Source organism: Equus caballus, chromosome 5 (genome assembly GCF_041296265.1).
Source record: "Equus caballus isolate H_3958 breed thoroughbred chromosome 5, TB-T2T, whole genome shotgun sequence".
Taxonomy (NCBI): Eukaryota; Metazoa; Chordata; class Mammalia; order Perissodactyla; family Equidae; genus Equus; species Equus caballus.
Window position 1 is genome coordinate 77,496,633 of NC_091688.1, and position 16,913 is coordinate 77,513,545.

General features: G+C 40.1%; 1 protein-coding gene across 10 annotated transcripts in view; it reads left to right on the forward strand.

Moving 5' to 3' along the window:
* The window catches only part of EVI5 (ecotropic viral integration site 5), a 223,019-nt gene that overhangs the window by 3,391 nt on the left and 202,715 nt on the right, over positions 1-16,913 (forward strand). For 3 of the 10 annotated variants that reach the window (XM_023641636.2, XM_070268729.1, XM_070268731.1), the window contains exon 1: positions 2,784-3,155. The exons of 6 other annotated variants lie outside the window; for them this stretch is intronic. Coding sequence is in view for 1 of the 4 variants with exons in the window: in XM_023641635.2 (XP_023497403.2) it covers positions 3,685-3,726 (42 nt within the window). In the remaining 3 variants the exon portion in view is untranslated. Of the gene's footprint in view, positions 1-2,783; positions 3,156-3,194; positions 3,727-16,913 lie in introns of those variants that run through there. One more of the 10 variants, XM_023641635.2, reaches the window with a different exon arrangement.

Here is a 16,913-nt window from a genome sequence, read left to right on the forward strand (position 1 = left end):
ATTTAATTTATTTTTATATTTTTTAGGTAAAATTTACATTAATTGAAATGTTAACTCTCTATTTTTTTTTAAGATTTTATTTTTCCGTCTTCTCCCCAAATCCCCCCAGTACATAGGTGTATATTTTTAGCTGTGGGTCCTTCTAGTTGCGGCATGTGGGACACGGCCTCAGCATGGCTTGATGAGCAGTGCTAGGTCCCCGCCCAGGATCCGAACAGGCGAAATCCTGGGCCGCTGAAGCAGAGCTCGTGAACTTAACCACTCGGCCACAGGGCCAGCCCCACTATACATTTTTGATGAAATGAATACACCTGTGTAACTCACACCCCTATCAAAATATAGACCATTTTTATCACCTATAAATTTCTCTCGTGTACCTTCCCAGTCAATCCCCTGCCAGAGGCAACTAGTTATGATTTTTGTCACCACAGATTAGTTTTGCCTTATCTAGAATTTCAAATAAATAGAGTCACACAGTATGCACTCTCTTGTGTCATTTATTTATTTTTGAACAGGTAATACATTCACATGGTTTGCAATTGAAAAGGTACAAAAGGGTAGGCAGTCCCTGGCCTTGTCCCTAGTCACTCAATCTTCCTTCCTTGAAGCAAACAATCTTCTTAGCTTCATGCGGGCCCATCCCACAGCTGTCACTATTAATTTTGGAGTTTATACAAGGTGCTTTGAGAGCTCAGTTTTAAAGGTTACTCAAAGAATCTTGTGACAACCCAGCTAAAACAATATAAAATCAGTTTTCAAATAACTGGAGTTTCTCTTTAGACTCTTACTCCAAATGTCAAATTGTGACATTTCATCTTTCTATGAGTAAGGTAACCTTTAAGCCACATCTACTTCAAGTTCTAGCATTCTATGATTCTCATTCATTGATTAAATAAGTATGTATTGAACACATATGGAAATACAACCATGAACCGAACAAAAGCAAGCTCCTGGCTTTAGGGATCTAACAGTCTAGCGGGGGAAACAAATTCACCAGAATAATCATACAATCAGTTTCAGTGGGATGTGATAGGAAGCAACTGAGGTTGGGAGGTCAGAAGGCGCTTCTCAGAGGTAGACACTAGAGCTGAGGTCAGAAGAAGGAGGGTGGGAAGAGCTTTCCAGGTGCAGAGCAAAGCATATGCAAAAGCTCGGTGGAGGGAGGAAGACTTGAGGGATTGGAAGAGGCCAGAGAGGCTGGAGCAAAGGGAGCAAGCACGATAGAAAGAGGTCTGAGCAGTGAGAGAAAGCGGAGCGGTGGGCAAGGCACCTGGTGCTGCAGGGTTTGGTTAGTTAAGCGGTTTTGTCTAGGAGAATGGGAAGCTATTGAAGTGGTTTATACTGGGAAGTGGCAGGGTCACAAGAGCCTTTTGTGTGGAGAAGAGATTAGAGAGGGGCTAGAGGGCTGTAGGTAAACCAATGAAAAAGATTAGGTTAGGGCCTCCTGGTGGTGCAACTTGTAAGTGCGCATGTTTCACTTTGGCAGCCCCAGGGTTTCCTGGTTTGGATCCTGGGTGCGGATACGGCACTGCTTGGCAAGCCATGCTGTGGCAGGCATCCCACATATAAAGTAGAGGAAGATGGGCACAGATGTTAGCTTAGGGCCAGTCTTCCTCAGCAAAAAGAGGAGGACTGGCAGCAGATGTTAGCTCAGGGCTAATCTGCCTCAAAAAAAAAAAAAAAAAGAGACTAGGTTAGTAGTCTTCTTCACAAGCCCCTCTTCCGAACTGCAAAGGCAGTTTGGACTAGGGTGGTGATGGAGGGGATGGAAGATGCAAGGAAAATTTAGGAGGTGAAATCAACAGGATTTGCTGATAGATGGAACATAGGAGAGAAAGGTAAATTATCAAGGATGTCTCAGCTTTCTTATACAAGATGGATTCAGTTACAATGAAATTGTTAATTGAAATTAACTTTAAATAATGGCTTGCTCTAAAATCATGCAAAATTTTGCCTCATGTAAAATGTCAAAGTTTCATAGCAGGGTGGAGGGCATGGCTCTACTTCCCGTTTTCTGATACTTCCTAATCTTCTTTAAAAAAACAGAGTTCTTTTTTCTGAAATGATTACTACAGTGGAACCCCTTCTGGAGGTTGTGTCTTATAAATTAGGAAATAACCAGAGCTATCTAATTTCTAGGCAAATAATTTTGGATATTTTTGGTGCTGACGATTACTATCATTTTGCCTCTTCAAAATGTATAATGAAGGTAATTTATATTGTCTTTATTATTTTTCTTGCCTGTTTTTCCTGGGTTTGGACCAGAATCAGTAGGCTGATTCTGTCCCAAACTAAGTACTTTCCTTCTAAGAATTTCTTCGTTGATGCTGGAGGGCTGCCCGGCTGGACCTCACATATTTGTGCCCATGTTCTGCCCTCTGCCGGACTCTGCATAAAACCAGCGTGTCGAGACCACTGATCGTAGAATGATTTGCAATGACAAGTGTCATTTACACGCAGATTACTGTTTTGGAGAGTGACCTAGGTTACCTCCCGGGGGAGCCCAGGCGGCCTTTTGAAGCCTCCGCGTCCTCAGTGCCTGTCCGCGGCCTGGGAGACAGGCGCGTGGGCGGTGCGGCGGCGCAAGGCCGGCAGCCCCGAGCGCGGGGTCGCTTCGGTCCCCGGAGGGGGTGTGTCCTGTGCAGCTCTTTACACGCAAGGGGCGGTTCAAGAGACTGGGGAAGTCAGCAATTAGCGCGGCCAAGGGCCGGGGCTTTGAAAGAGTGGCGGAGGAGGGAGCGGGATTTCCCCGCCCCCGGGCCCCGCGGTCCAATCCCTTCGGCTTCTCCTTTTCTCGGCCGGCCAGGCCGGCCCCTAACCTGCTCAAACCCATTATGCGGTAGAGGCGGCCCGGTCTCTTTAAGGCCCTGCTGCGCCTGCGCCCTGGGCTTTCCTGACGCGGCCGGGCCGGACCCCGGAGGAGCTGGCTGGCGGGCAGGCTAGGGGTCGGGTGGTGCTGAGACAGCGGCGGCGCCCGGAGCGGTGGGCGAGAGCGGTCAGCGGCCCTGAGCTGCTCAGTGAGCGCGGCGCTCGAGGGGGCGCGGAAGGCGGCCCGCCGAGCCGGGCGCGGGGCCGAGGCGCTGAGACGCGGCGGCGCGGCTGCCGGCTGGATGGGAAGTTAATGTTTACGGCGGAGTACACCCAACGTTTCCAAGGTGAGGGGCGCCGCGCCAGGCCGGGCGGGCCGGGAGGCCGGGCGGGCCGCGGACCCGGGTTCCGCAGGGTGCACGGCGGGGCCGCGGCGCGACGAGTCGGGGCGGCCAGCAAACTTGCGGCGCGAGCGGGGCGGGCGCGCCCGGCGCCGCCGGGGCCTAAGTTCCCTGCGGCCGCCGCAGCCCGAGACCCTCCTCCCGTGGGCGCTGCGGGGAATCTTGCCAGCGGGTCTGCCAGGGGAGTCCCAGGGAGGTAGAGGGACGGGGCAGTTTCAGGGGCGCTTCCTCATAAATCCTGTGGGGGATACTGACCCTTCACCCCCGCCCTCGAGGCCCGAAGTCCGTCCCTCTGGGTGATCTGATGGGGCGCGACTGCATGCACCTCTCTTGCTTGCAAAGTTGGCGTCTTTATTTGGCCTCCGGGATTCTGCGCAAGGTCATGTCTCCAGGTAGATGATGGGTAAGCCAGGTGTACTAGATGACTCCCAAGGATGCACTTGGGCAGCGCTCGTAGCCATCACTGAATCACCTTATGACTAGCGGGGCAAGCCTCACATTAACCACAGAATTTCCGGTAGGTTGGATTGTGGTGTTGGTGTTTGCTTTAGAGTTGCTGTGATTTCTTTGTGTCTTCCTTTCTGTCTGTCTGTTGGTCGTCTTAGATCAGCTCACTTGGCGTCTTTTCACCGAAGAGTTAACTAAAACTTTGGGAATGGTTCCTTCGCTTTCCTCCTATCTATTGCTGTTAGAGGAGATCTCGAAAAGCAGCATTTTCTTGCAAAGATATCTTTTCATTGGGTTACAGTTTAGAATAATCTGCTCCTTTCTTTGCTGAAAGAAGGAAATCCACAGCTTCACGAAGATCAAGAAAATTATCTGTTGATAGTTTTTATCTTTGTTCTGGGCTGATATGTGTTAGTAGATTTTTTTGTTTTTTACTTTTATTAGTAAGCTTTCCTCAGTTTACAGAAGCTCCTTTAAAGTCTCTGAGAACTTTGTGTCAAGCAGATCTTAGAAGATTTATTGAAGTATAATATGCAGAAAAAGTGCACAATCCTAAGTGTGCAGGTAAAGAATTTTTACCAAGTATACCGTCACAGATGAAGAAAGAGAACATTGCTAGGTTGGGGTTTATACCTAGTAGTGGAATGGTTGGTTTGAGAGGTATGTGAATAATAAACTTTAGTATTAGATATTGTTGAACATTTTCCCTAAGTGGTTGTACCCATCAACAGGGAATCACACTCCAGGTTTGCCATATCCTTGCTGATGCTTGTCAGTTTTTTAAATTTTTGCTGTTCTGGTAGAGGTGCAGTAATACATCAGTGTGGTTTTATTTTGCAGTTTCCTGATGATTGTGGTTGAGTATCTTTTATTGGCCATTTTTATGTCCTATTTTATGAAGTGCCCTTTTTTTTTTTTTTAGTTTTTATTGGTTTGTAATTCTTTATTCTGGGTATGAGTCTTTCTGGGAGAGATATATATATATACACACACATATATAGGTATAATCAAGTTTATCTGTTGCCACTCTGTGTCTTGCCTTTTCATTCTTTTAATGGTCTTTTTTGATGAATGGTAATTCTTAATGTTAACGAAATATACTTAATCTTTTTCTTTATGATTACTGATTTTTGTGCCCTGTTTAAGAAATCTATGCCTAGCCTTAGAGTATGAAGATATTTTCCCATGTTTCCTTACAGAAGTTTTACTTTGTTTTTACTTTTCACATTTTAGGTGTACGGTTTACAGTAAATTGCAGATGGATTGTAGGAGTCAAGATTCACTTTTTACCATATAGGTATCTGTTTGACCTAGCACCATTTATTGAAAATACCATCCTTGCCCCTCTGCGCTGTGTGGCACTTTTTCATAAATCAGGTGACTGTAAGTGCAGATCTGTTTCTGGACACTCTTCTGTATTATTGGTCTGGTTGTTATCCTTGTGTCGATATCACTGTATTAATTAATGTAACATTGTCATAAGCCTTGATATGTGGTAGTATAAGTCTCTAACTTTGTTTTTTAAGATTGGGTGGTTCTTGGCTCTTAGCATTTCCACGTAAATTTCAGAATCTGCTTGTCTTTGTCTACACATTTTGGAAATTGGAGTTGAATCTAAATATCAATTTGGAGTAGACCTGACATGTTAACAATATTGAGTTCTCCAATTTATGGACATGGTGTATTCCTCCATTTATTTAAGTCCTTTAAAATTTCTCTCAGTAATGTTTTGTAGTTTTCTGTGCAAAAGTCTTGCACATCTTTTATTATTTACTCTCAGGTATTTGATATTTTTGATGTTATTGTAAATGATATTTTAAAACAGTAGTGGCCAGCCTGTAGAAATACAGCTGATTTTTGGTGTGTGTGGGGGCTCTGGAATTACTTTAAAACATCCCAGATATCATTTCATCAGTAAATTCTAAGTCTTCATTCACGACCTAGTTCAAATTACACCTTGTATGTTTAGTTTTCCAAGGTTTTTCTTTTTTGCATGGTTTCTCCAGCATCTAGGACCAATTACAGATTTATAAAGTGTTTAGTATATTGACGGTCAGTATGTTAGGCTCTAAGGATACAAAGCTAATTAAGATGCTGCCCCTGCCCTCAAGGAGCTTAGAGTCTCTGAGGGGTAGTAGAAATTCAAGAAAAGACCTTTATCCTCCACTGGAAGTGCTATAATGAAAATTGGTTTGGCTGCATGCAAAAGTAGCATTTAAATCAAACTGTGAGGGAGGTAGTATGCCTGGCTCCCATTGTTCTGAAAGCTGGGCAAAGGAAGTGGGCTGTGGGTGGGGGCTGCTATTCCCTATACATGCTTCTGCTTCATCCCTTGGCTTTCAGCCTTGAGCTTCACTCCATTCTTCTAGACTCTCTCCAGGTCAGAGTTTCCAGAGAATAAATTTACGAGAGGATGTCATGGTGGAGAAGAGAAACTGGAGGGTCTGCATAAGACTTTATTTATTTATCTATTTTTTTGAGGAAGATTAGCCCTGAGCTAATATCTGCTGTCAGTCCGCCTCTTTTTGCTGAGGAAGACTGGTCCTGAGCCAACATCCATGCCCATCTTCCTCTACTTTATATGTGGAACACCTGCCACAGCGTGGCTTGCCAAGCGGTACATAGGTCCATACCTGGGATCCGAATCTGCGAACCCCGGGCCACCAAAGCAGAACATGCGAACTTAACTGCTGTGCCACCAGGCCGGCCCCTGTATAAGACTTTAAACTGCTAACCTGCTCTTCAGCCCATACCTCTCCCCACCTGACAGGATACCTGGAGATTCCCAAGTCCTGCGCCTTTCTGGGATTCTGTGAGTGAGGCAAAGCAGCTTCTTGACCATGTTCTCAAATGCAGGCCTATAGGTTTAGCTTCCTCTTCTCGTCTCAGTTACTTATTCCTCCATCTCTTTTCTTGTTTAGTGGATGCTGTATCTTCTCTTATCTAAGAATGTTAAAGATAGTTTCTTTAAACTTTCTTTTCATTGCATAGTTTGTTTCCTCCGGGTTACTTTTTTTCTGATTGGTTTAGTCTCAACAGTAGAGGCCCTCGGCAGAGGTCTGGTTATCTTGGTTGTTTGCATGAATGGGAGTGGGTGAATAAAAGCTGTTTGGAAGCCCTGAGCTTGTAGGTGGGGCTTATTGACTTCCAGTTTTACTCTATAATCTAGAGTCTAAAACAGTGGTTCTCAACTTTGGCTGCACATTAGAACCACATGGGGTGCTTTAAAAATGTAAATATACATGCTGCTGCTAGACCAAATACATCAGAATTTCTGGGGGTAGGACCTAGGTAGCACTATTTAAAAAAAAATTTAGGTGTGCTTGCGTACAGTAAAATACACAGATTTTAAGTGTATAGTTTGATGATTTTGCCGTGTATACACTCATGTAATTAACACAAGATCCAGAGCACTGTGAAAACTCTAGGAAATCCCTTTCTTCTCTCTTCCCCACTCCCTGCCTAGAGGCAACCACAAGTCTGATTTCTATCTGAATAGATCAGCATCAGTATTTTTTAAAGCTGCCCGTGTGGCCAAGATTGAAACCATTGGTTTGGGTGGATGGTTTGAGGCTGTCTCCAGTGCCTCTGTTTTTCCTTTTGTCCTCGTCAGATGTCCCAGATAGATGGACTATCTTCCAGTTTTCTGCCTGGAGGGCAGAAGTCTGGTTGCCAGTGATCTGGGAACTCAGGAAAAGAGGGCTGGGTATTGAGCCATAGAGCATTTAGAATATAGTCACATAATTTGCCTCTTTTTGTTAGGATACCTCTATCTTCCGCCATGTATGGTTTACCCTCTTGAGTCAATCTGCCGTCAGCTGCTGCATTGAGTGGGCCACTCAGCACCTTGGAGGAGGAATGGGGTCTGGGTTTCTAACAGCTTACACCTGATGCTTTCTTACTTTAGTCCTTTAGTCTCATCTTCCCCCTCTGTTCTGGCAGTTCCTGAGCCTTTTGAGGATACTGTAGTGTACATTGGGTTTGTTCTTAGTTGTCAGCACTGTTGGTTTATAGTTTGCCTGTCTTTGACTAAGTCAGTTACCACTCAGCCATCTTCTTTCCAGCTTCCAAAATTTTGTTGCTGTTGTCTCTTCTTCCCTTCTCTCTGTCCTTATGGTTTGTGTCCTAAACACAACAAGAACAAAATTTTCTTTATCTTTGTTTTAGTAGAGTTTTGAAGAGGGAGCAAAATTAGATGTGTGTGTTCAATTTGCCATCTTAACCTAGAAGTTCGTCATCTACTTTCCATTATACAAAAATGCGTTACTGTCTGTCCTCCACTGTTGTTTCCTCCTTGTGGGGTTATAGCTTTTAAATTTCTTTACTGTTATCTAAATGGAATGTCAGGAGGGAGAGCACCTAAATATTGGATCAAACTGTCGTTTCTCTAGAAGCCCCAAAATTCTTTTGAGAAGTCTTCATTGTCCCAGAATTTTACAATCTCATGACTGGAAATGATTTTAAAGATAAACTAGCCTAGTGAGCTATTCGATACTTTATGTAGTGGGAAACTCATGGTAAAGAGGAGACGAGTGACTGGAGAAATGGACTGGGCTGTGGTCTCTGCAAGGGATCTGAAAATCCGTATGTGCACTAAACATTTAATATTGAATGAATATATAATAGATCTTGTATATTTGTAACAAATAAAAGTTATTAATGGGCTGGCCCCGTGGCCGAGTGGTTAAGTTCCCGCGCTCTGCTTTGGCGGCCCAGGGTTTCATCAGTTGGGATCCTGGGCACAGACCTAGCACCACTCATTAAGCCAAGCTGAGGCAGTATCCCACATGGTAGAACTAGAAGGACTTATATTAGAATATACAGATATGTACTGGGGGATTTTGGGGAGAAGAAGAAGAAGAAAAAAAAGTTTGGCAACAGATGTTAGCTCAGGGGCCAATCTTTAAAAGAAAAGAAGTTATTGAAAAGTCATAGTGGTTTTGTCATTTCAACCAATAATACTTAAATCCAGCTACAGTCATGGAGGGAGATAATACTCAGAATTTTTTATTTTGACAAAAGACTCCATACCAGAAAAAAATGGAAAACTATTGCTAAAGTTGTAGAAATCTTAGTTTGTAGTTAATATAAACTGATAAATTAATTACAACCACCCATTAAAGCGTCTATGTTAAGCTTCTCCAATAGCTTTGTTATTCTTTGCACTCTTCATTTTCTTTAAAACACTTAGAGTAGTCCCCCCCTTATCTGCTGGGGATGGTTCCAAGACCCCCAGTGGATGCCTGAAACTGCGGATTGTGCTCAAGCCTATATACTGTTTTTTTTCCTGTACATACATACCTATGATAAAGTTTAATTTATAAATTAGTAAACAGTGAGAGATTAACAACAATAATAATAAAGTTGGCCTTGGGGCCATTATTAAGTACAATAAGTGTTCCTTGAACAGAAGTACTGCCATAGTGGATTGGATAACCTGGACAGCTAGTAAGCCACTAACGGGCCAGTAGATCCGCTGAACAAAGGAATGATTCACGCCCCGGGTGGGACGGAATGGGATGGCTAGAGAGTTCATCATGCTACTCAGAATGGTGCGCAATTTAAAACGTATGTTTATTTCTGTAATTTTACATTTGGTATTTTCGGACTGCGGTTGGTCCCTGGTGACTGAAACCTTGGAAGGTGAAACCCTGGATAAGGGGTGCTGCTGTGCTAAGACAGTAGGTTTCCAGATGCTCTTTGAGACAGTTTTTACCATAAAGGTCATGATGAAATGAAAACATTATTCTCAATATAATTTGTTTTCTCTTAGGTTAGATTTATAAAATTTAATGTATTCACCTTTAAATTATGTCCTTTTCTGTGTAAAAATGTCGTTTTTCGTATGAAATTTGTGATGTGAGATGGTGGGTTTGTTATTTTCTGTGATGTCTTTATTTGGTAAAAAGCTGACAGCCCTGTGTTGCTCTTCAAATTAATTTTTGGAAGTTTTATAAAATACAAATTCTGCTTATCACTACACACAAGTCTCACTGGCCTTTTTGCTCCTCCACAAATTAACTATTTTATGTTTGCATATAAAATTCAAGATATCAATCAAAGATAACATTGGCAGTTACTACTGTCTCTCTTGGTGGTATGATAGTCTTTCCTCATTGGAAACATGTCGGTTAATTGATTTGCTTTGTGGCTAGAACCTGTTGACTGTGGCCCCGTGTTTGCTCAGAAAGGGTCATCCCGTTTCTTATTATTGCAAGTTACCTGGTGTGTTATTTGTTGCCGTTCCCAGCTGTTTATTACTGTATCTGTACTTCAAGAGAGCTTCCCCTGTCTCTGCTGTTTGCAGTTGATCCTGTAAGTGGCCAAAGACAATGTGGGTTTAGTGCTTGTTAATTGTTCTTTGTACTGATTCAGCCCTCACAGTGTACTTTGAGAAGAGTTCCCTGCTGGTTAAACTGGCTATTATCTGGGCCTTCATTGTTGATTTTGCTATTCAATGTCTTGTGAGTTCATGATTAGGGCTCTCTCCTTAAGGAACTGCTAACTCATGTGTTCCTGAAAGGGACGTTGATGAGAGATAGGAACAGAACTGGCTTTATTAGGGATCAATTGCTCTTTTTGTTTTTCACAGGAAAGTGTAAGCTGATAGAGAAGTGAAAAAGAGGGTTTTGTCTTACCTTTGCGTTGGTGCTCGGATGATTAGTTGCTCTCTTCTTTGGCCTGGTACAGATGTTTTGCAATGTCAAAAATGAATCCAGCATTCTTATAAATTGGCTAGTAAGTTTGTTAGAACAGTGTTAACAGATACTGGATAAAAGTATAGCTTTAATGACAATTGTATAATACGACATTTGAATGAGCTACATGAGAGAAAGGTAGAAGAAAAGTTTAATATCTTCAGGTATACTAGAAATCAGGATAGTTTAGAAGACTGAGCCAGAAATTTGATGGTGAGAAGATAGATGTTGAAGTAAACTGAGAATGAATTTTAGGGAATAAGCCCGTGAAAGACGTAATGCCTTTGACTATTTCTTTGAAATACATGTAAAAGATGAGCACACAGTTAGACTCAACTAGGCTGCCCTTCTAAAAATGTGGATAAGCTTCTTTTCTGCAGCCAGATGAACAAGGTTATAAAGTTTGTCAAGCATGATGATGCGTTTACATTTAACATACAAGATCAGAAAAATGAGTCAGTAAATGATCTAGAAATTTAATGAAGTTATAAACATTGTCAATAAGTCATTAAGACCCACCAAAGATAAAATATTTAATATCTCCTATGTGTCAAGGCATAATGGTAGGTGTTGGGACGATAACGGTGATCTGTCCTATGTAGACAAAATCTTTGCTCTCACAAATTTATAAACCGGGGGAAGACACAGTTGATATATTCTTGGTTTTGAGTGATGTGATAATTTTTTTAAAAAGGCTAATAGTTTAGTGATTAATTTGTCTTAATTCTTGACACTTTTTATAACTAGTAAGGAAAAACACTGAGTGAAGTAAGTTTTTTTTTTTTTTTTTTTTTTGAAGTAAGTTTTAAATCTTAATATTTGCTTTAAAAATTTTGATGTAAAATTGATGGATAAATGCACAGAACTTAACTAGGCGGTTTAGTGAGTTTTGATAAATGTACATGCCTGTGTGACTCTCTCCCTCCCTCCTCCAGTAATCCCTCATGGGTCCTTTAGTCGGTTCCTGTTATTCTGATATCTTTTAGTTCAGATTAGTTTTTCTTGTTCTTGAACTTCACATAAATAGAATAATACAGTATGTATTCTTTTCTGTCTGGCTTCTTATGTTCAACATAATGTTTTGAAATTCATCCATGTTGTTGCTCATCATTAGTTTGTTCTTTTTAATCGGTGTGTAGAAATCCATTGTATAACACAATTTGTTTATCCATTCTCCCTCTTGGCTGTTATGAATAAGGCTGTTATGAATACTTGATGACTGGTCTTTTTATAGACATACATTTTCTTTTCTCTTGGATAAATAAGTGGGGGTGGAATTACTGGGTCATAGGGCAGATATATGTTTAACCTTTAGAACGTATTGCCGAACAATTTTCCCAAGTGGTTATACCATTTTACATTCCAACTAGCAATCTATGAAAGGTCTCCTTGAGTGACAAATCAAAATTGAATTTCAGAAAGATTATTCTGGTACAGTGGGATACAGGACTTGAGATAGGGAAAACACCTAGTGAGGTAATGTAGTTGAAAGCTGATATATTCCTGTTCCAAGGACTTGATAGGAAGGGAGAGAATCTTATGGATTCTAGAGCTATGGTATGTGGAGTGAGGAGAAGGGAGGGGTCAGGTGACCCTACTTATCTGCCATATGCTGCTGGATATTGGTATGCCAGAAGATCAAGGTACATTAAGTAAAAAAGTTCTCAAAAAATATGTATAGTATGATCTAATTTTAAAAAAATTTCTAATCTTTGTTAAATTAAAAAAATATGTATATACCCATATGTTAGTATATGTATGGAAAAGAAATCTTGATGAATATATACCACACTGCTAACAGTGACTATCTTTGAGGGTGGGATTACAGAGTAGTTAAACTTTCCTTTTTTTTTCTGTGATATTTCAATTCTTAATTAACATGTATGTTCTAATCAGAAAAATCAAAATAAATAAATAAAAGGAGAGAGGACTGTACTGGGTCACATGTTTCGGAGAGATCAAGTAAGGTAAGGACTGTAAAGTGTTTGCTGGATTTAGCAAGAAAGAGGCTCTTGGTGAGCGACCTTGGTAAGTGCGGTTTCAGTAAAAGGGTATGGTAGAAGCCGGATTGCAGTGACAAAGTGGGAGGTGAGGGTGAAAGCTAAACATCTTTCCAGTTGCTTAGCTATGGGGAAGGGAGCATACTGTGAGACCAGAGGTACTTGGGGGGATGTAAGATGCAGTGAGATTTTTAAGTATGGCAGAGCAGCATGTTTAAAAGTCGAGAGCAGAAACTGGGAAGAAGAGAGCAATCACCTGAGTTCCAGGATAATTCAAAGAGCATGAGGCCTGAGGTCTTCTGACTTTAGACAGAAGACCCACTTGCCTGTGGGAGGTGAGAACTAGAGAGGTGTGGATATGGGTAGTAGTTAAATTTATAACATTTTAGTTTCCCTTAATGTTATCAGATTAAAAAAAATCTCTTGCAATCCTTCATGTTTCTTTGGCATCTTCTGAAAGCCTAAAGATATTGCATAGCTATGTAAATTTCGTCTTGCTAATGTACTCTCATTGTGTTGGTTTGTCCCAGAAACTTCTGATTGTTTCTGTAGCCTAGTATGTGAGGTTTGGGGTAGGAGACTTTAATTTTCTAGTGCTACATTTTAGGGATTTTTTTTTCTGTTATCATTGAAACGAATCATTGCATAAAAAATCTGCTTATATAGGTTTGTATTAATTTCCTTTTGATTTTGGTATGTTACAACAGGAGAGCACTGGAGATATCATTCACTCCAACCTTTTTTCAAGTGCTGACAATGAAACCAAGGTTTAAAGAACTTAAATAACTTGTGAAGGCCGTACATATCTTCTTAATAGAACCTGGTCCTTTTACCTTGCTGAGATGCTGAGGACCTCTTTTAAAATTACTATTTCATTGATACTTACTATATTTGTGCCAGAATTTCCTCATTTTTCATATGTATCCTTCTATCCAGTTTTGATTAACATACATTTCCCCCCTCATAATTTCATCACTCTTCCGTTACTGGTATCAGTGTAATTAAATTAGTTACCACGACTATCACTAAAATAGAATTTTTAGGCCTTTGCCATGACCTGTGCACTATTTATCCCCTTGGAGAGTTATGTTCTCCAAATTCTTATTGCCATGTTAGGACTTTTCAACACAGTGGTAATTCATTTTTATTTCACTCCATTTCACTCCATAGTACTGAAAGTGAAAGTACTTAACACACTTCTTTACACAGTGCTTGATGTATTTTGTATACTAAATAAAAAATGTGTAACATGTGATGTAAGAGATTTTGTTCTGAATTTGTGCTTTTTTCAGACTAGGTTGAGGCATAAGGAAACAGGTATTTTGTACTCTTGCTGCTGCCAGGAAAAAATTGTGTGTGCGGATATGCCTTTTTTTTTTTTTTTAAACAATTTTGTATTTGTAACAATGGAATGGTGAGATCAGGGAGCAGGCTTAGCTTTATATGTGAACTTGAACACCTTAGCTCTAGCAATTTTAGGTGCAGCTGAAACGATCAAATTTTAGTTATCTGGTGCTCTTGTTCAGTTTATTTTAGACAGCATTCTCTGCTTAGTTTTTGTTGGGAATCTGCTAAAATTCTGTATTGCCAAGAATTTCATCATATGATAAGAATTGATGGCTGGCAAAGAAATGTGGCATGGTATATAGTAGAAAGAACAAGTGTTTTGCTTCATCATTTTCCTTGTCATTTAACCTCTCTGGGTCTATTTCTTTTTTTTTTTTTTGAGGAAGATTAGCCCTGAGCTAACATCTGCCAATCCTCCTCTTTTTGCTGAGGAAGGCTGGCCCTGAGCTAACATCCCTGCCCATCTTCCTCTACTTTATATGTGGGATGCCTGCCACAGCATGGGTTTTGCCAAGCGGTGCCGTGTCCGCACCCAGGATCTGAACCGGCAAACCCCAGGCCACCAAAGGGGAACGTGTGCACCTAACCACTGCGTCACCGGGCCGGCCCCTCTGGGTCTATTTCTTTATCAGAAAAATGTGTGTTTTCATATTTACTGTGCAAAGTTGGTCATGAGGAATGGAGATAACAGAAGTACCTAGAACAGTGCCTGGCATATGTTTTGATGCTCAATATAAATAGCAGCTATTATGACTTTGTGATTAGGATACTATTAAAGGAAGTCTAAAAAATGCAGAAAGTACAAATGGAATGGAAGGTAATATATAAGGAGGATCTATCTGGTAGCAGCATTGGTTTTGTATTCAATTTTGAATTACCAGAATGGTCAAGTGGGTTACTAAAACTACCTATCGGACAGTTTTCTCATATATTAATATGAGAAATTATATTGTCTACCTCATAAAGTTGTTGTTTGATGCATTGTATGTGCTTCAAAATACTGATTATCTTATTCTTTGAATGGTTTATATTGGCCTAGTAGCAGGAGAGAGTCTAGGTTTGTATAACTTTTTTATAGATTGTGTTTACTGAAGTTTGTATAGCAATAAAGAAGACATCATTTTTTAGCATGAACAAAACTTAATTCAGATCCAGATAGCTCATGGTAATTTTTGTTATTTGATCAAGGTGATTTAAAGGCTCACTTTTTTTCCTTAAGAAATAAGTGTAATTTAGCAATGAATATACTAAATGTATTAACATGAAAAATAAAAATCTTTTGATACTGAGTACTAGATGAAATGGCCAGTTAAAATATTTATTAAATTTTTGAGTAAAATTGAAGTCGTATAGCTCTTAGGTTTCAAAGGCTAAATGAATGCTGATTTCTCAAGGTACTTGCATGCTGCATCTAGTACAGTTGTGCATATCTTAGACATTTAAAATGCTAAAACTGGGTAGTATCTCATTCACATGAAAGGTTTCAATTCGATAGCATATAAATATAAGCAATACTTAGATGTTTTGAATGGGTTGGAAAGTGTGTGTGTGTGTGTGTGCTTGGTAACTTTGTATGTGGCTTAAGGTATTTCTGTGCTGTGGCAGTCCAGTAGAATTACGGGAATTTAGTTAGCTAGAGAACAATGCATGTGATACCCTTTAGTAAAGTTCTTTAACAGTGAATAGAAATACATATTTACAACTATTAAACCATAAACTCATACTATTGGAGCAATTAAATATAAAAAAGCCACAAAACTGATATATTTAGAAGATTTTTTAAAAAACTTAAGTCTTGTAAACAAGTCAGATTAGTTGGATGTTTCTGTTAGCCTTGGTAAAATTCCACTTACCTCCAAGATAGGCATGTAATTGTGATGTGAGGGCCATTGGTTGCTTTCCTCTATTCATTTTCTTTTCTTTTCTCTTCTTTTTCTTTAGAAACTATTGCTTTAGTTGTCAAAGTGGAAAGGTTTCCTTTTGTGCAAAATGTGAAGTCAGGAAAATGTCAAATGTTTCTCCAGACTGTTTTACAGATCTGTTCACATTTAAAATAAAAAATTATAAAAGAGGTTTTTGTTGGTGTTCTTGAGACTTATTTTTACACTAGTGTTATACATGGATTAAAAAAAGATTAAATACAGTCTATAATAGGTTATTGTCAAAGCAGGTAGAAATTTGCGTGTGATATGTTGACAGTTTGATTCTCAAATATAATTTCCATCTCAGTATTTTAGCTAATTGAATTTCTTAAACAGGTAATCAGATTGGTTTTGGGCAGGCTGTGTCTGTCAGTCAAATAAAATCCTCAGGGTCATGACATGTTCTGATGTGCTGTGTTTTTACTTTTATGTTCTATAGTTTTAGTTCACCTTTCTATCAGTGATTTATACTTGTCAGGACATTTTTGTTTTAGGGCCCGATGTTCTAATGTTTAGTACCCTGGCTCCATCGTTTATTAGCTAGTGGATCTTGGGCAAGTGGTTTAACCTCTATGAACTTCAGGAAAATCTATCTCAGGGTTATTGCGAGGATTGAATAAGATAATGAATGTAACTCTCGTCACAGTGCCTGGTGCACAGTAAAACCTGCAGTGGATGGTGGTGATAGCAGCAGCAGTAGTGTGTCATTGTATCCAAGTTTTGCTGTTCTGAAATCTAGCTCTAGAGGTAGGAAGGATGCCTACAGAAAATAAATTAACTCAGAGAAATTTGTCATGTGGACATCTAAAGGAAGGAGACTTGTCAGCAGTGTTGCTCTTATTTCCTGTTTTTTCCCTTTCACTGTAATTCCTGTTCTTCTGTTTTTTGATTCCTGTTGAAGCCAGTGCTCTGTACCTTCCTTTCTTTCATCTCCGACAGCTGTTAAATAAGTGGAAGACATGCTTTGAAATTCTTCTTTGTGGATATTTACAGGCTATGTTTTAAAATATACACTCCCTATTTATTGAGAGTTCTCAAAACATGCAAGACATTGCTGTTTATATAATAATGTTATTTATTCCCATGTTTACAGAGTTGGAACAATACTTTCTTATAACCTGCTTAAAAGAGTGAAGATAGATGTTGCATTTGTGCCAGTCTTAAATCCTAGAGGAACAAAGTTGAGTATAAAAACATCTTTTTTTGCTTTCCACATGTTTATTCAGTTGCATATTGAGTTTTTTCCACCACCTTGAAGAATTAAGAGAAGTAACAGTGTGTACAGGTACA